This window comes from Embiotoca jacksoni, unplaced genomic scaffold (genome assembly GCF_022577435.1).
Source record: "Embiotoca jacksoni isolate LCO1_2020_lvr unplaced genomic scaffold, fEmbJac1.0.p SCAF_12, whole genome shotgun sequence".
NCBI classification, from domain to species: Eukaryota; Metazoa; Chordata; class Actinopteri; family Embiotocidae; genus Embiotoca; species Embiotoca jacksoni.
The window spans coordinates 15,644,037-15,664,581 of NW_027185252.1; the positions used below are offsets into that span (position 1 = coordinate 15,644,037).

At 42.8% G+C, this 20,545-nt stretch overlaps 1 protein-coding gene across 1 annotated transcript; it reads right to left on the reverse strand.

The window, feature by feature from the left end:
- Positions 1-458: 458 nt before the first annotated feature.
- On the reverse strand, positions 459-4,820 carry LOC138195553 (transmembrane protein 121). The gene is made up of 2 exons (XM_069145070.1): positions 3,780-4,820; positions 459-3,508 (listed from the first exon to the last, which is right to left on the reverse strand). Exon 2 carries the CDS (start codon positions 3,283-3,285, stop codon positions 2,335-2,337), a length of 951 nt encoding a protein of 316 aa, XP_069001171.1. The 5' UTR covers positions 3,286-3,508; positions 3,780-4,820; the 3' UTR covers positions 459-2,334.
- Positions 4,821-20,545: the final 15,725 nt, after the last annotated feature.

Below are 20,545 nucleotides of genomic sequence, written 5' to 3' on the forward strand. Positions count from 1 at the left end.
ACCCTGGTCAAACGTGTGTGTACTTTTCACACTTAGAAGAGGTAGAACGTGACACTGACAAAGTTCCCTCTATTGGACTAATGGGTTTATTACAGGCTTTGTGATAATTGGCTAAAATAAACCTGCTGCTGGATGAATGGGAATAGCAGAGGACATTTTCTCATTTACATTTTAAATTTTTATCAGAAACTTCAGCAAATACAATCAATGGCACCCACTGTTTGTAGTCTCTGCTTTTTAAAGTAGAGAAGTCATTTCATTAATTAAAGAGAGAATGGACTTGTGGGATTTATTTGAGTCTTCAGACAATTAACTTCCTCTGTTAGTCGTATACACACTGTGTTTGAAGATATGAAGTCAGAGGCACAGATGAGATCAGCAGGAAGGTTATCAACACTTTATACTGATTTCAATGCCATTTTTTTGTAAGACATTTAATGGTATTGTTTGCAAACATTTTAACAATAAGTTGTTATGTCACTTCTTTCATTGCTACCCATTCAAGCAAATCTGTAAGGCTGCCAATTTCAGCTAACTTTTCCCCATTATTTAATACACCATAGCTTTAAGGACGACTGTTTTCATTTCACTGCTACAGTTCTGTAAAGAACAATCCAATCCAATAACATATTATAGTGTCTAAATTGCTGATGTTGTAAGTTTACAAGCCAACAACACAGCCACATAATGCTGGCTGCAGCAGTCTTAAAGTGATAGCCCGGTTTGTGCCGCCGAACGCTGCCACCTTCCTGTGACTGAGCCTTGCGCAGATGAAAACGTTAGACCTGCTGCTGCACTCTGAGCTTTAACAAACAGTGTGCTTTAGATTATGCACACAGTCAGTGGTGAGAGAAAGATTATGCAAAAGAAAGCAATCTGAGCACAACTGCAGGAACCGAATGTAAAATTTAGCTCTTGTGCCAGTGTTGTATTTACTCTTTTTTTTGCACTGCATAATATTTTACCGCTGGACCTCATTGTTAAATTTCACATCTCTGACTGCGTGAGCAAAGGCCCAATAAAAATCTCTCTTTGAAGCAAACATACTTCATTTCTAGTGGCTGCTTTTGACATTTATATTGAGCATTTGTAGGAAAATACAAAAAATGTGTCACTGAAATGTAGAAAAAGAAATCCTGCTCTGACTCAGCTGGTGTTGAGGGACAGGGGAGAAAAAAAACACTTGAGACAGAAAGAGATTTATCATATTAGACGACATGATTTTTTTTCTTGGCTGTTGTGTGGATTCACATCACTGGACCAAAGTATCCATTTTGTCCTTTTGTGCAAGGAGTAAAATGACAGTGCTTAGTGCACTGACTGCTGCCACTAAGCACAGATAGTCACTGTGTGCCTGAGGAGGATATTAAACAGGTTTTTATTATTTGGGAATCATTTATCCATCTGCAGTGTTACCCCTTGGCTGTGTTTTATCCTGTGGCTACAGCGCCAAAATCAACCTTTGCAGTGATCAAACTACTCATAACATTGCAGCGAATCTTCCCCTCCTCGCTCAAAATAAGCAGCCTGACACATAACGATCACACTCGAGATGAACGGCGTTACGAAGGCACCACTTCAGCAATTAAGAACCCTCTAATTGTGGATTGGACCAGAGCAAGAGAGAGAGAAAAAAATCATTGTCTCTTTTCATTTGTATCCTGGGTTAATTAAAGGACGTTTTCTGAATTTTAATTAAAAAGTGAAATATACTCAATTAGACCAATAACTTTAAACCAATTTCAAGGAAAAAAAAAAACCCTACAGCCACAAAGAGAGAGAGAGCGGGAAAGCCTTTATCTTGTACACAATACTTTATCAAAGAATCACATATAAAAACACACTTCTTTCAGAAGAAAGCTTTAACTGTTATTTTCTACCCTCATTTCTTCAATTCTCTCATTGGTTGCTCCCTCTGACGTGTTAAAGCCCTCGACTACAAAGAACATTCGAGCAACAGAAATACACACCACAGCACACAGAACCCTTAAGATTAGAATGAAACACACAATTCAAAAATATATTCCTCTAATCTTGCAGTAGTTGCATTTTTTTGTTTGTACAATTAGAAAAAATACACAGGTAACTGGATTCACGAAGGGGGAAATGTTTTAACAAAGTTACAAGTAATACTGTGTTTTGCACCATGACGGCTTTGGAAACAGCGCCGCTCTGCCCTCGCTGAGCGTCTGCAGTGTTCTGTGTGCCATTAAGCAGCAGTGATCTCCTGTATGTCCACATGAGCGTTCACGTGCCCGTAGAAGTGTGGAGTGCTGCGCCGCACGACGTTCTGAGGGTCGTATCAACTTTGTCAGGGTTCAACCCGCCGCTCTGTCATGTGTGTTCACACGTCGTCACCTCTGGAAGAGGCGTCTGGTCCTGCATGACCACTTGAGGTGGGGTGGGGGCAGGGCGAGCGTGAGCCACTGAGTTTTTCTGGAGCTCGACCCCGAAAGCAGGAGGAGCGTTCTGTAACTGTCTCCTGTACTGCACAAAGCTGCAGGTCTTTAGGATGATGGCCAGGATGTTCTTTCCTATCAGGATCCCAGACACCCTGGCGTCCCTGTACAGTATCATGTTACCCCCGCGGATGAAGAGCGTGATGATGTTGATGGTCACCAGGCTGAGGATGGGGTACAGGAGCATCTTGTGGGGCACGATGTTGATGCCCTGCATGCTGATCTCGCTCAAGGACACGCAGGGCAGCACGAGCAGCAGGATGTAGCAGTAGAAGAACATCAAGCCCTCCGCCCACAGAGGGAGCCCTTTCTTCTGAGGCTCCCACAGGTTGGCTTGGATGTCAAGAATGTCCAGCAGGTCCACTACCACCCAGAAGAGACGGTTACGGATCTCCTCGCGCTTCTTGAAGGCGCGGACGTACTCCATGTGGTCGATCGCCACCAGCACCACGAACAGCACCGGTATGCAAATGGACAGCAGCAACGTCAGCGCTTTCCTGGCCAGCGCGTCCAAGCTCTTCCTGTCCGCTTTGTAGTTTTGATACACAAAGTAGACCTTGATCTCCAGCACGAAGATGTAAAGGAACCAAAGGATCATGGCGTAGCCTCGCTTGGCCGTGCGCACCTCGGCGCCCACCCACACTGCCACGTACCGCAGGACGATCAGAAAGCAGATGTCTCCCACCATCACCATGATGCAGATGCCAATCTTGCGGGGTCCGTGGTTCTGCTCCACCAGGTAGGCATCAATCAGCGCCATGCTGCTCATGATCAGAATGGTGGACAGGCACACGTGGGGCTTGTTGGTGGGGGGTGGGGGTACCATCCTTGCCTGAGCGAGAGGAAGAGGAGGAGGAGGAGGAGGAGGAGGAGTGTTGTTGAAGAGGGAGTGCAGAGGGTCCTCAGTTTGTCCAGTGAGGAGGCAGAGCAGATAGTGCTGCTAGACAGCGGTGTTCCCCTCCATTGCTTCTGTTTTGGCCACAATCCAGGATGCTTTAATATGACTCACACAGATCACTTCAATCAATCTCTTCTTGTGCCCCAGCCACCTGCCAGGTAGACAGTACCCCTCATTTAGTAAATGATGTTCATTGGTAAATGGTCTGTAAACATAGAGGTTCACTTGTCTAAAAAAATTATAATAAATCACAGGATGTGCCTACCCTAATAATCAGTCAGTGAATACAACAATTTCATCAGTGAGTTACAATTTGTGTTACAAAAAGCTGCTGCATGTGCTCTCGTTACAGATTCACACTCGACAGCCTTGTTTTCACACAAGCTTAAGCTTCAGAGATAAAAATCCAGCTGAATACTCACTTGTGTCCCTCTTTGTACTTTATCCTAATGACTGGCAGCGAGCGATCATCCATGAGCCTGCACTGGGAGATCACAAAGCCCATCTGTAATCCACAGGAGAAGAGGGGAGAAAATGCCGGGGATCCTCTCCTTCTCTGACAGACGTAAATCCACCAGTCATGGATGGCCTTCTCTCTCTCTTTCTTTCGTTCTTTTTAAGTGAAGGAGAAATCCCAAAATGTTTCCGTCATAATCCACTTACCGCTCAGACTAAATCAGGAGGAGGCATCTTAATGGCTAAAGACAACTCTCGATTTCTGCCACTAAGAATAAAGGTTATTTTGTGTTGTGCTTAGAAGGATTAAAGGCCAAACTCCGAAAAAGAAAAAGTTATAAAAACAAAAACAAATCTCTGCAGTAAGTGCTGCTTAAAAGAGAATTTCCTTTCCAGAAGTTTTCCCATCCATCATCCACCATCCATGGAAAAGAAGATGAAACATGTTCTGTCTATTTTCCTGTGTACGTTTCAGAAGAAGAAGAAGAAGAAGAAGAAGAAGGGTTGGAGTGGGTCTTTTAAATGTAGCGCGTGTCTGATTGTCCTTCCCCACTCAGCTGTTTTCATGTGTGTTTTCCTGTGCAGGTTTCAGCTGTCTCCACGCTTCGTTGTCGCTGTAAAATGCTGCCCCCCCCACTCCCCTCCCCCCGGCGGGATCCTGGCTGCTGCACCGTCTCCTGCTCAAGCAGCTTTTTCTTTTCTTTTTTTTTCTTTTTTTTTCCAGGGACACCAGGATCAACAGCGCCAGTGGATTCCCCGGTCTCCACTCAGCATGCCCTGCCAGCACCACCAGCACGCCGTGATACTCCAACCGCCGCCTGCCTCTGCCCGTCTGTCTCTGCGCGCCTCTCAGCGAAGTCTCGAAGTGCTCCTCTGGTGCATTCAGACACAGTCCTGAGATTTTTGTTTTTTTCTTCCCTCTCACTCTCTCGCAGCTCCTCTTCCTTCTCCCTCTTCTGCTCAAGTAAAGGCACTTGCTGTGTGGAGGTGACGCTCAGCGGACCACAGCTGCAGAGAGACGGAGAGAGAAAAGAGGCAGAGAGAGAGAACAGTTTTCCAGGGGGTGGAGAAAGGCGGGGTAGGATGGAGAGAGGGGGGGGGGGGCATTTTGCAGCTTAGCTGAATGCACAACTTCTCTCTCTCTCTCTCTCACCCTGATTTTTTTTTTATTTTCCTCCCCTCTCACTTCCCCCTCTTCTTTTCAGATTGTGTCTTGTGCTGATATCCTATTTTCTTGGGCTGTTTCTTTTTTTTTTTTTTTTGGCTCCCACAGAAAGCCTTGGTTTCATTTCTTCTCTGAGAAGCCCATTATGGCGCTGCACAGTTATTTCTCCTCGAGTTCGAGGTGCAGAGATGAAAAGTGATCCAGAGTGGAGAGGAGATGCTCCTCCAGCGTGGGGATGTAGAAAGCCATCTTCCCACAAGGCTGCGTGTGTGTCTGCAGTCTGGGGAGGAATGAGGGGGGAGGGGGTGTGAGGGGGTGCAGTGGCTCCTCCTGACAGAGAGCCTTTCTATTGATCTACCGACAGAGCAGTGAATCAGGAGACTGAGGCCGGAGACCAAAAGAGATGAGGGGTGTAAGGGCGAGATGGGGAGGTACAGATGTGGGGGAAAAAATTAAAAATAACACAAAAGGAGGCAGAGTGACGTGATGAGAAAAAAAACAAAGGAGGCGAGCAGATGTGCAGGGTGGGACTAAATGTCAAGGGAACATTTGTATCCTCTGAGCTGTAATAATGCCTGGGCTGGGAGATAATAGTGCAGAAAAAAATAAGTTTAAAGGTAGGAAAAGGTTGGTGTGTTTGCTTTGCCATGCAGTATGCTAACACCACTCTGTTTATCCAGCTGGGCCAATTAGGGATAATCCTTCCTCAGAGGAACCAAACTACTTTCATTACTACAGTAAGAAGCCATTTACCACTCACTTCATGAATTGCAGTTATTGACGAGTGAAAACTATTGGTTTTCTATGCAGTGTGGCTTCACTTTTCATCCAACAGCGTAATGACAACCAAACATAATTGCAATCAATCACGGCGATTTTTCTTCGGCGGTGAATGGACGCAGTTACCAGCTGTGGATCAGCTGACAGCTGCCATCGTGGCTGTTTATGACTTCTGTCATGCCATTATCACAGAAGCATATTGGAGGCTTTACATCTTGAGAAATGAAGTCAAGTGAAGCAGCCGTTTGCCTTTCAGCTGCTTTGACTGTTTCCTCTGGATTTATTGACGACGATTGAGCCACGACTAGCGCAGCGATGAATTATATCCTTCTTTGCAAACTGTAAAAGTTGCTGCTCCCTCCGCAACATTTCTCAATACACTTTAACAGTCTTTATTAAACACATGGCAGGCTTCAATTCACTCCCAACTGTAGCTGAAATGTTACTTCAACTCATTCAACAGATTGTTAGAGAAGGTGGCCAGGTGTTCAGAGGATGTAATGAAAGGTCCGATCCCCATGACAGGCAGGACTCCCATTAACAGCCCACGAGTTTTTGAGCGGGACACTGAAGTGCTGCCGGGCTCTCTGGGTAGCGGCGTCAGTTAAACGTGTGAATTGTAAATGCCAGTGAGCGGCCGGCTGGTCCTTTCCATGAGGGAACAGCACGTTCAATCTCTTAATAGTTCAAATCAGTATAGGAGATTGATACAGTGCCTTTATTATCTGTTTTGTTATTCCACCCACATCTCATCCACTAATCTATAATGTATGTCTTCATTTGCATGCCTTTTGTGATATACAATGGAGTCCGAAACTATGTTAACCTCTCCATTTAAAAAGGGCAGCTAACCTGGGCTCGGACTTTGAAACACAGCTGCTGAACATCTTTATTTATACACGCTCAGCATTTCCCCTGCTGTCACTCTGTGTTTATAATTCATGAGCAAAGAGGAGATCACATCACTGTCTCTTAGGGTTATTGTCTTTTTTTAGATGGAGCTGATTTATGCCCCTTTTTATGTTGTTTTTTTTACAGTCAGCTGGTGTCAAAGTTCTTCCTCCTGATTAATGTAATTATACTGTTATACTAACACGAGGCTGTGTTGTCTGATTTATGAGATTTCAGACAACAAAAAGTCCACCCTCCCTCTCTCCTTCCTCCATCAGAGTCTGCTCCGCCTCCTACTAAAGGGGCCGACCTTGGCTCATGGACAGGGACACTGCATTCATCACTGTTCAGCTCCAGGCAGGCTAACACACAACAGATAGCAGTGGAGAAAAAAATACTCCAGCCACCATTGTCTATAACATCATCTAGCATCAGCATCTACAGCCAACAATCAGAGGGCTCAAACTAAAAAAGCCATGGATTGGTCCTCTCATCCTGGATTTAAGTGGTTGTGCTTTGAGGAATGAAATGTACAGTTGGATCGCTTCGCCTTTTAAATGTGGTATTTGCCTTTATGCAAATATTTAAGCGTGCTTTCTCCGAGCAGAATGCACTCCATTTTCAGAAATGTTCCCTTGACAACCGAGTGCAGCAGCTTAAGAAACATGTTTTCTGATCTTGTCAGAAAAGATATCATGGGAGAAATTTAACACTGCGAGCTCCACGTTGAACTCGACTTAAGTAACTCATAAAATATGTTTTGCAAACATTGCAGTGGGAGGGAAAAACTAAATACACTTCACCAGTGAAGCAAGAAAATGTGGCTTTGGAGAACAGCCTTTTGGCTGATTTCAAGTGGAAGATCAATCAGTAGCCTGTTCCTTCTCCCTCCTTTGTGCTCGCTGCTTGTAACTTGTAACCGAACGGTTTCCCTCTTTCTTTCTTTACCGTCAACTACCTTAGTGTATTTACAAGAAGTAAAATGTCTACAAGGCTTTTTTTCAAAGCCCTTATCAGTCTATTATAAAGACAGCACTGTATGCCCACTTGATCAACCTTCTCTTCAAAAACAATAGTTTTCTGACAAAGCCCATGTTTATCGCATCAATGTTCACGCCGAGCATCACCGAGATGAGATATTAATGTGCACCCTAAGTGCTGCAGGTGGCATAATTACAAGAGCATCAAGCATCGCTGAATGAAAAGGCTGATTTGATTTACTTTGTGTTTAGACTGCAGATGATTTACTCAAGAGTCAAGAGTGGAGCACGATTAATTTCACTGTGCTACGCCACATGAAATCCAAATGGAAATACCTGCCAATTAGAATTATCTTGAGACTTATCACCGCGTTTCGACATCAAATGTCGGTGAAATACTTCTATCTTTGTTGAGGTTGCCGTCATTCGACGAATGCTAAGCAGTGAATCAAGTTTCAGTTGTTGCAACGTTCAACGAGTCGTGATTTGCAGGTGTTTTGTTAGTCAGGGGGAAAAGAAAAGAAAAGAAAAAAAAAAAAAAAGCCCCAGACACAAACATGGATTAATCACGGGGGTTTGGCAGCCGGGATTCAGTGTCAGCAAGTTGTGAAAAGATTGGAGAATTTACATCACCAAAGACAATTTGTACATGAAGCATAACAGTGGAAATAGGACACATAAATCACATTAGCTGTAACCCTGAGTCGGCCATCGATTACCTACAGGAAAACAAATGGGGGCGTTAAGGCTTCCCATCCTTAAACATCCCCATCAGGACTCTAACCACCAAAGGGGAATCATGAAGCGGATGGGCTAAGCAGCTCCCTATGGGGCAATTAAATAAGGGGGTGTGGGTGGAGGGCAGCAGACCACCCCTCCTCTCCCCTCCCTCCCCCTCACTGCTTGGCCAGACATCCATTGCCGGAGGAGGTCAATGCATCCCTGTAGCTCTGATAGTTAACTGCTGGTAACAAGGAAGGCGTAGAAATGTATGCTGGTAACTTTGTCGTATTTGAACATGACATCAGGTCAAATCTGAGATAAAGGAGAGTCAACTGTTTCCACAGAGGATTGATGACTACAAAGCAGACCTGGATCTAACAGTATTTGCATTTGATTGATCTCGCTCAGAGTCCCATGTGGGTGGGCCGCGCAACCGAGAGGAAGAGAATGATTGCCACATTATTACAGCGATCAGGAAATCAACAGAGAGACGGTTTAATACAGATTCAAGCACTCAGAAACCTACACTTAACAAACCTGTCCACTTTACCTCTCCACCACAGAGAAAGACAAACTCTAAAACAGATTTGCAAACCCATTTAACATGTCCCCTGAACAATAAATAACCAAAGTTCATGTGATGTGATAAAATATAACGATGCGGTTCTTATATTTGTCCAAATGATGCTTCATACAGAAAACACGCCGAGCGACGGAGCTCATCATCACTGCTCATGAACGCAGATTTGTTTTTGTATGAGCCTCCCTAAGAGTGAGAGCAGGTGTGTGTGCGTGTGCATGTGCGTGTGCGTGTGCGTGTGTGTGTGTGTGAGAGTGTGAGTGTGAGTGTGAGAGAGATCATCATTCATGGCTCATAATGCTTTTTAGTGTGAAACCCAGCGTTGGACATGGGAGATGAAACACATGGAAATAATATTTCCCGTTGCGGCCTGTCCAACACAAATACTCTCAGACAAAGAGAAATAGAAACAAATTTCCTTGACGTTAATAATACATTATACATTGGAGGATTTATTTATGAGTTCAGTGAAAGAGTTTATTCCCTTCACAGTTTGGATCAGCAGTCAGAGAATGCTTTTTATTAAAGAGTAAATAATAATCATAAATACCTTTTTGGGATGTCGTTTTAGCCACGTAGGAGGAGTGCAGGTGCTTTGTCTTTGGCCGGGCTTAAGTATTTAGTAAAAAAATAAAATCTGCTGACAGTTGCGACAGTCGCATTAAGTTCGATCCTTCTCCAATAATGACAAAGCTCATGGTGGTCTGTAAGTGACACAATAATCAGTCACGACTTCATATTATCAAAGACAAGTAAGTAAGCTCATTAGGTCCAGCAAATTTCGCAAGTGAGTAGCTGATATGACACCGTGTGAAATAGTGATGTATTAATGATGCTTTGTCATTTTTATCTGGAGGACAAACCTGCCATTCACCCACCGACTGGCAGCAAAACCCGGTCCGCTGCAGAGCTGGTGAAAATGTAAGAAGGTGGGTTGGAAATCCTGATCAGCAGTGAGATTTGAGCGTGACATCTGTTGAGATAACTGTTGAGTCGGCACGTTAGGTTAATATACGAGGTGCGATCAAAAGTACTGTTCCTTTGGCGCAAATCGACAACTTTCGTGAGTAAGTATTCTTAGTTACATCGCTTGATCAACGTCAGCTCCTGAGTTGCAGGCGTTTTTGTGACCACTGGTCCGTGCGCATTGCCAATGTCACCGTGGAGCTGAAACTTGAGCAGAGAGCACACAGCAAATTTTGTGTCAAATTATTGGGGAATAAAAAGAAGTCACAGGGAGAAAAATCCAGCGAGTGGGAGTGGTGGGGAGCGACGATTGTGCTGTTGCGGGTGAAAGAGCAGACGCGTTGTCGTGCCTTTGAGCCAAAGTTCAGGTCGTTGGCTCCGAGTGTTTTCCCTCCGAACGTCACAGTTGAACTCGGCATCGACAGTCTGACCCTGGGGGAGGAATTCACGGTGCACAATGTAGTTGCCCTCCTGACCTAACGTGCCTTTTTTGGTTTTAGAGAATAACAAAACACAAATAGCACTCCAAACACCTCACACAGGTCTTTGTTTCATTGCTGTGGGCTTTCTCAAGCGTTTCAAGGGACTCCGTGACAGTTTTACACTAAACTTGATGTGTGCTCAAAGGATAATGCTTCCCACCGGCCCGAGAACCTTTCTATGTCTCTCTCCGTTAGTGTGCAAGAGGAACCATTGATCTGAACTTTTCAATTTTCTGCCTGCCTTGAACAAAAATTCCAACAAAATTTAAAATATTATATTGAGTATTGTTGGTGCTTCTTTTAAACTGATGACATGTCCCACTGGAAATGTGCTTTATTTAAAGTGAAAGCTCAGCTGATGGTGTCGGTGGAGTTAGTGTCACTGTGGGACGCTCTGTTTTCATGAGCTAATTAAGCTGCACATTCTGCCTAAAAGGCTTTTTGTTAACCTGCCTGGTCTCTGGACATACATGGAACACATTCTGATGGACTCGAACACGCCGCTGATTGAGCAGCAGAAACAAAATAGATTGTAAAAAAAAAACCAAAATAAAACAGAGGAGCTTCTGCAATAAAATGAATGTGTTTACAGGTTTGCTCACAGCATTTCTCTGTATTAATGGATCTATTTTTAATGCTGCATACAGCTGAGAAAGGAGAATCGACTGTTATCATAAATATGAAGATAAATAACACACTGTGAGCGAATGCAGTTGGCTCTGGATAGGACAGTGATTTGTCTGCACTCTTATTAGACTTGAAATCATTGATGAATTTTGTGTTTGCCCAGGCCTCTGTGGTTTCCTCAGTCTGATTAATTGAATACGGAGCAACGGTGATGCAGCCATTACCCGTAGAAGATATTTGCATGCTCCCTGGAGGTTTCTTGTGTACACAGACATACGTGGCATTAATTAAACTGCCCACAGTCTTCACTGAAAGATAACGTTTCGCGTGTATTGCTTCTTCGCCAAGGTTGTTTGAAGCTGAAGTAATTTAGCCCGCAGCACTATTATGGTTTGTTTTCTGTTGGTGTTGCTGCCTGCTCATGCTCAGTAAATGTTTCTCTCTTTTCAAAGCAGTGAGCTGGGCGGCTTCTTGATCCACATGTGAGTTTTCAGTGGCATGTTTCCCAGCGCTCCTCACAGGGGACCTGGCTAATTTGGGGGAGTCGTTTATAAATGGCAGAAACCACAAGCCCCGGCTCACCTTTTCTTCACGAGGACTGCTGCTTAGTTAGCTTAATGAGGCAGGGTTGTGTGTGTGTGTGCCTGTGTTTATTTCTGTGTTTGCCAAGAACAGAGAGGTCCAACTTGATGAGATAAAGTTTGCAGAGTCCACTGGGGAAACTTTATCTTGCCTGCTGCTATTGTTACAAAAGTATGATCAACTATCATGTGTCAGGTAGTCTCCGCTGGTGTGTGTGTGTGTGTGTGTGTGTGTGTGTGCACAATAACCATTTAAACAACTGGAATACAAGATGTTTCTGATACATAAGTGGTTGACAGTGTTTCGCCTTATTTGAGAGCGAAACACGTCAGTAGTGTGTGCCATCTTGTCTCCAGAGCTCTTGTTAATGGCTGCACTAATGTTGCGCGATGACTGACAGTGCCCATTAATCACTCAGTCTGTGGAGGATGGGCTTGTTTTATAATCATTATAGCTTTTACTATTGTTCTATTCTAAAATCTATGCAGAGCAGTAATGAGCTCAGCTATATTAGCAAAGTCGTAAATCAACTGCGACTGAGAGAAGATACAGAAATCTAGACAATCAAGGTTATCAAGTTTTATTGAGTGAGGTTTCTCCACTGAGAACAGCTGCGATAGGATTGATTGTAGAAGAATGTAAAAGATTTAGCTGTTTACTCTGCAGCTCAGGAGGAAATTTGATTTGATGAATCGTATGTGGAGAAGATATGTGATGAAGATTCTGACCCACCAGTGTTTAGCAAGAAGGACAATTGATGGCTGGCAAACCCTGACCTCCATCTGGTGGTACACCCGTCATGTCAAGGTGTTTACATTGATAAGACTGGAAGGACACCAACATTTGACTTCTCAATGTTTCCTGGCATTCTCACCTGGAAGAGAATTCTTCGTGATTTTAAAACCATGGAGCATTTTAAAACGCTAAAGTTAAGGATTACGTCTCGGGACGATTTTAGCAGGTTCAGGGGGATGTAAATACATTTTGTGACAAGTTTGGGAGAAGTGCACTAAAATTAGCCACAACCATGTGTGTGTGTGAGCGTGAGTGTGTTGACGGAGCTAAAATTAGTAGCAGCAGCTCAACACAAGCAAATACAAACGAAAGAGCTTTGTAATATAAATAGTAATACATTTGATATATATATATATATAGCGCTTTTCAAGATACTCAAAGACGCTCTACTTGTTAAAACGGGCAAAAACAACATATTATAAGTACAAATTGCAACATTAGTCACAGAAAAAGCAGCTTATAGAAGTAAAAACAACATGAATCACACGTTAAAAAAACAGCTCTGAAAAGGTGGGTTTTGAGGACAGATTTGAACGTGGTCTCGGATTAGTTTGGGAAGAGATTTCCAGAGGGAAGGGGCGGCTCCGTCACCCCAGGTTCGGTGCTTGGTCCTAACTGGCGGAGGCAGAATGTTGGCATCAGAGGAGGCTGCAGGACGGAGAGTGGCGGCGGGGCAGGTGAGGTAGGAAGGGACCTGGTTGTGGAGGGCTTTGTGAGTGAGCAGAAGGACTTTGTATTGGATACGTTGTGGGACAGGAAGCCAGTGGAGGTTCCAGAGGACGGGTGTCAGTCTAACGGGCCCAGATTGGGCCCAGATTGAGCCCTATCTGTGATGACAAGAGTATACGCATTAATGTGTGCTAAGAAAATGAAAGCTCACCTCAAGTTCTGGTAAGGTCACGCATTTACCAGCGCAGAGGATTTCTTCAAGCGGATGTCACGGAGCAGATGAGATCAAAGTTGGCCCATCGCAATGCCACAGATGACTAGAACTGATGGAACAGTCCAATAAGGTTGATGCTATCCTTGATTGGCGGGAAGGAAGACCTCATAGAAAAGACAGATAACACGGCATCACAGTCATACTGTCATTTGGTCATCTATGACTGGACATAACCAGGAGAGTTGCAGAGTAAAACAGACTTTCAGCTCTCGTGCTTTCTGGTCTTTTATAATCTGCGCTGATATGAATAAAACCCAAACAACTTCATTAGCATACATACTTCGCGCGATAAATTGTCTGACATCCACAGCTCCTGTAATCTGTGATACTTATCCATATCAAGTAAACTCTGGCGTGATATTTTTACAAGAAAAGAAGTCATGGGCTATTTTCACCTTGGAAAGTAAGCTAGCTAACTAGGGCAGAAATGCATCAAAAATACAGCGAGGAGATAATATATCACCGTGCTAAATACTCTGGAAATATTCCTCTTTCATGTGCATTTTTGGCTCAAGAATGAAGTGTGCTCGCTGGCTCGCACTGCAGCTCCAGCCCCCATCGTTAAGCAAGAGAAGATGCAAGATGGTAGAGGTGGTGGTGGTGGGTTGGGGGTGAGGGGGGGGGCAGAGAGATTGGGAGTGCTTTGAAATTCCCATGGGCAGAGAGATTTGGTTCCAAAAACTCTGGGATTTTTTTTGGGAAGCCAGAAATTTGTGTTTGTAATTCCAGTGAGGGAGGGAGTCAATTCAGGAGAGGGAGTTTGTTCCAAAATGGAGTGCAGCCTGGGGAGCGACTTGTGAAATCCTCAGCAACTACAATCACCAGCTGGTTAGGTTACCAGGGAGCTACGGATGGTAATTAATAAAGTCTAGAGACCTATCCAGAAATATGTTATGAGTAATATGAACATTTCACTTGCTGCACCTTGAAAATAAAACAGTTTGAACATTTTGAATCATTTCCGGCCAGTGGAATAAGGCACAGCACACGAGTGTTTTCCCAGATGAGCTTCACAAGTAAGCCATTTAATTTGGCGATGAGTTGCATGAATCAGTTTCTCTGTGAAAATGTGCCACTGCTTCTCAAAACTATGTATTTGGGTCAGTCAGTGCTCATAGTCCTGTGAGAGGCAGAGGGACGCCACCCAAAGGCACGAGCACTCTGAAGCGTCCAGAAACACAACCAGTGTGTATTCTGGTTGCGATGCGGCGCCAGCGCATATTTAAATTAATTGAAAATGAGACAGAAGCCGGGCCAATGCTGCGATTTCGACCACCCATCACAATGTCTATTGTCTTGTTCCAGAGCCTTTTGGTGCTGGCTAGATAATGGAAAATGAGATCGAAACGGGGAGGAGCAGGACTGAGATATTGTCTGTCTGGAGAAACCTGCTTTGAGTAGGTGTGTTTAAACTATATGGAGTGACACACAAGAGATTTAGAAGAATTATTCACTAACGCAATTCCTGCTTAAGCTGCTCTTTGCAAGAAAAAGGGGTTTTTGTTTCAGCTTTTGTGTGTTTGAGTTTTGCAAGAAGCATTTAGCCCTGCTTCATAAGGAGAGGAGGAGGAGATAGGAATATAAAATCATGAGCAGTATTTGAACACCTCCTTTTAGCCCAAAAGATGCAGAAAGGAGGGAGGGTGGAATTGTAAAGCAGGTCTGCCCTACATTTTAGAGTTTCTAATGCTCAAAATGATGCTGAAGGGGAACGCAGGCTATTCCGCCCCGCAGTTAAAACAGCAATCATTTTCTCTTTTTATGATCCCTCCATTTCCTAAAAGATCACCTACCCTGTCATTGAAATAAAAAAGCTTCATGAGATAGCATGAGTTTGCTTCACATGTAGTATCTCGCCCAGAAATAGAGGCATCAGAGAGTGTCCTCAATCCAACTCTCCTCAGGACACTTTGTAGTTTTTTGCAGCATCAACTTGCTTGAAGGGAGGGATCCTCCCGCCCCTCGCTGCAGACGGCGACTCTTTGTCTGGCTGGACTCCCCAGCTTTCACATATTGTTTTCAAAGACCGAGCTGTTGGAGAAAAGTCAGCATAAAAAGCCTTCTTCTCTGCCATCCTCCTGGCTCTACAACGCAGAGAGCACAGAGAGGCGTGTTTACTGCAAAGGCAGCCAGAGAGAGCATGGAATAGATTTATGCAGAGTTTTTGTTTCTCTATCCGGAGCAAGAAGTTGGAAATAGATTTGAGACACAGTTTGCTTTAGATTAAAGCGATTCTTTCACTTCAACGCTTGACTTATAGTCTACAGCACAACATTTCCAGATATTCTGTAAAATATGCGCATTTGCTTGACATCTTCGTTAGCACTTGTTTTAAGATTTACCGAGACGTCTCCTTGTGTAATAAGCCTCGGCGATTACTTGAAACCGTGTCGTATGAAAACTGACATCATCCTGATCCCCGGAGTGAGGAAGGAGTGGTAAATTAACTGAAAGTTTTGAGTCAGAAAACTTGAGAGAGGCCTTCTTGTTTTGCATGATCTCTAATGGGCTCACCTCTGCACTGAACAACTCCCCTTGCTAAGTGTAAATGTGCATTACGCGAATGTAAATCACAGAACTTCAGAGTGGCTTTTAGCACCTCACCATCTGCTAATTCTCCAAGTGTTGGATGAACGAACCAGTGCTATTAAAACTGGTGCATGCGATGTAATAAGGTTTTATTTCACACAATTAAACGCCAAACTTATTATTAGTGGTTATAGAGGCTGCATAACCACTTCCATTTTTTGACACTTTTGGGTTCAGGTTTTTTTTTTCAGAGGTTAGTTCATTCGATTTCAAGTTTAAAAGGTTTCTTTTTGAATACCCTCCACCCTCTCAGTTCATCTTAACCAGCTCAGGGGCAGTTCAACAATCTCTGATTCATTCGCTTCATCAAATTAACATCATCTGTGAGCCAGAGTCCTTTCCACAGTTCTTTGACCACCATCAGAGGAAATTATATGCTACCTTTATCAGGTTGCCAAACATGGCCCACAATCAGGATTTACATAATGGAGTCTGGTGCCGGTGCTACTGTTTTGTAGAGCTACTGCCAGAGAGCTACATCAGGAATTTGTGTGTTCGTGTTTTATCAACAGGTACAGTAGATATGCTGTTAATACAGCACTAAATTGTAGTATAATGCAAGACTTCAGTTTTCTAATCAGGCCAGCGTAAAATGGTAGAATCTGACTGACTGGAAGGAGAACATTATTTTGCAGAATACTGCACTGCTATATCAAAGTATTCAGCAAATATGCATATGCATTTACGGCAAGAAATCGTGTATCATATAGCACAGATATAGGATCTGCAAAGGCAACAACTTCTCTCCCTTCTTTCCACTATCTTAACCCTATTTAATTGAGTAGAATAAAGAATAAAGATGTGTTCGGACCATATTGAGGACAAGGAATAATTGTACTCCGGGAATGAAGTTTAAATATTATACAAGAATAGAGACTTAATGGTGTATGGATGGCACTCCTATTGAAAGCTCGACATTATTCTCGACATTTCGAAACTATTCTCGAAATGCAAAAGTAAATGCCTCTTCTAATTTTTGTCCTTTATTAGTCCCTTATACTCTGTTTTAGTAAAGTGTGCCGTGCAGCTGGTGATTGTTTGGTAATTTTTTTTCTAGTGTGGGAACGTATAGGCTACATTATGAAATGTTTTCTTTTTTTGGCCATTTTGTCGTTGTAGTTGTTATTTCCTTCTTTTCTGTAGCCTACAGACAGCTTGCGATGTTTTAGTCCTTAAAGAATGTTTCATTGTCATATTTTTTTCGTACCTATTTCCCATACATTGCCTGTGCCAATAAGGAAATGCATTTCCTGTCCTACTTGAAAGACCGGGGGGACAGACGTTGATGTAGTGATGTGATAAATGATCAGGAGTCTGTACAAGGTGTTTTATTTTTAAAAATCGACCACGTTCTCTCTGCTGTTCTTCTGTCTGACGTCCTGTTTGACCGGACTGCTCTGTGCAGCCTGACGCGTTTTTTGAAACCGTCTCCCGTCACAATTAGCCTTGGTGCATATTTTAAGCAAATCGGAGCAGTACGCCGCATCTGGGGCGCTGCTGACACACACTGCGGAGCATCTGGTGGAACAACAAGAACGGGTGTGATCAGCTCAGGTGGCCGTGGTGAAGCCAAAACGTGACGCAGCCGTTTCCAGTGGAATCCAGCCATGAGCCTTTCTCAACTTGTGTGAACTTGTGAAATCTCAGTGGTCTTTTTTTTTTTTTATCCTGACACTGAAACCTGCTGGGATGATAAATGACTGCAAATTGAATATACAGTATAATGTGATCAATCAATCAATCACCTGCTCAGCTGAACCAGATGAATGTATCACTTGTGGCCTTTGCTGTCTGATGTGGCTTCTCTGCTCAGTTTTCATGAAGCTCAGGATTGTCTTAAAAGTTATCAAAGATTGAAAAGGCACTTCATTCCAGACCAGGATCTTTACTAGCACTCTGGAAGAAAAAACTCCCAGATAGAGGCACATTGAGGTCCTCCACCATCTGTTGTTTTTTAAATAAAAACAGTACGCTTATGACTAATATTAATATTCATGCTGTGGCTAATACTAATCACTCGTGCTTCATTAAAATGTCTCCTGTAGTGTCTGCGAGAACAGACAGTGTGGTTAAGCCAGTGGTTCCCCTTTTGAAGTAAGACATGAAGTATTTGAATGACAATAATTATGCAGTATTTATGTGAGTGGCCTGCCAAAATTAATCCTCCCTTTTACAAGACTATAAACGCAGAGTCAGATTAAGGCCAGACAAATCTCTACAGATGGGGGTGAAAATTGACTCTGTTCACTGACAATAAATGTAAAGAAGTAAGTAGTTCATGGGACTGCTTCCAATTTGGCCATACTTGTGGGATATTGCAGCAGGCGCATGTGAAATGGGGGCCCTCTCCACTGTGGGAACAAATAATGGAACATTACTTCTTTTGATTAATACGGCATAGATTATTGTTCATTGTGGCCCATTGGGCCAAATTTGCACTGAAGAAATATGGAAACAATTTACTGCACATGTCCGAGTCATGCATAAGCAATAAGATGAAAACATAAAACACAAACATCAGCAATATGCTAATATAGGTGAAAGGTAATTAATCAAGTAGTCATTGAGTTCAGCAGCGTCGAAATGTTTGTTGATCATTCTTAAGGTAAAAACTGGATTATTTTTTTTAGAGAAGTGCTGCATCAAAATGAGGCAAAACAATTAATTTGACCAGAGAGCATGAGAACATAGCAGGAAGTCGAGATCAAGGGAAGAGTGCTCAGTCATTTCATAATCCAATAAGCATCCGGCGACAGCACAGCGGGGGTCCCAGGAGGGTGGAGCGGGCGTCTTTCCCCAGGAGTCTCCTCGGCTCCATCACTGTTTTTAGCATGGAGATGTCAGCCACTGTGGAATCAATTTCTCCACTGGCGGTTCAGGTCCATCTCCATTCTTTCAGTTCATTTATACTCATTACCAGGAAATAGCTACTGGCAGAAGCAATTTAAGCACCTGTAATATAAAGCCCTCAAAATCATTTCTTGTCACAGCGTTTTGGTTTTGAATTTGTGTCATCAGCAATCAGAGGAAATGGAACACTTCGGGTCGTTGTGGTCACAAGCAAACATGGAATAGTGGTAAGTTATGAATAATAATGTTACTTAATCCTTGCTGTTATTTACCAAGTTGTTGTGGATGTACATTGTTGATAATGTGAGTGGGAAGAATTGACTAGCATGCTGGCAGTGATTTTCCCTAAAATCAACAAAATGTATTTAAATCAGTCAAAAAAACAAAACACACAAGAGGATGCACTCCTCCATTTTTCTACATAACAAAAAAACAAAACAAGATCTTTTATAGCCTTATATACCCGGTCACTTCCTGTCTACAGCCAATCAGGGAGATTCTCTGTAATTAGAGCCACTTAGACCCAGATGTATTCCAACTGTCATCAGCCATGCTTGGTACTCAGCTGGACTTTCACAACAATATGAGTTAAATTTACCTAAAGACACACAATCAAAGACATATTACAAAAACAAAATTTCACTTAAGTTAACATTCCCCACACAAAATCAGCAAACAATATCACGCGTGAAATTTTGAAGGGGAAAGTATATTCCTTAAAGGGTCAGTAATATCAATAAATTGAATCCTCCTACAGAAAACCTGTATTGGCAGAAAGGTTGAATACATGTGAGCAAGCATATCTCAAATATTGAATTCTTAGCTCATAAAAATGTTGATCAAATCAGCGAGAGGAATGTGTACCTTCCTCTCTGTATACACATCAACATAGTCCAATAAATTACACATTTAGAATGGAGGAAATAGACTCCATGTTGTTGTTTTTTAAAGCAGTGATAATAGAAATGTTTTATTGTTTTTAACAAAACAATTCCAACTTCAAAATTCACTTGTTTGTCTAAATGACCATAGATATGCATATATGAATGAATGATTAGGGTTGGGTTTAGTAGTACAAATACTGTAAATCTTTGAGTAGACTAATTACAGCAATCAGATCATATAAAACCAACAAGTATTTTACCATTTGTTTTTTGTTTTTAAAGGCATAAATAACATAAAGCATATTTTATACAGACTGAAATAAATGCTCATGTGATGCAGACCACGGCAATAGCGCTGTTAAAATTTGAGAGAGTAAGCAGTGGCAGAGCCTGACAAATGACTGGGGGACGTTAAAAGCAGGAAAGATGTTGACATTTGAAAAACAAACAAAAACTGTTCCCCTTGTTTTTTTGAATGTAAGAAAAGGAAAGACAGTCCTGATCATTGTGCTGGAATTCCTGTGGAGTTCCTGTCAAAAGCCCTTTAGACTGATGAAAGCAGCTGATAAAGCAGTCTTATCTTTGATCCAGGTCTAAACCTCCTAAGACACCTTAATGGCAAACTGCTAAAACTAGCCTGTGGTAAGATGCGAGGCAGAAATATGAAGCACAGTAACGGGCTTGTCTACTATCTTGTCCTAAAAGCTGCAGCTCAAAGATTCTTCATGTTTTTTGGTTGAATGGATGATGATGATGATGATGATGATGATGATGATGATGATGATGTGATAAGCCTTTTGGAGAACATATCAAAGAGACATTCACAATAAATGAAGCCTTAAAGGGAGCCGGTGTAAGCATTGAATGATGAAGCACCACACTGATCCTCTTGGAA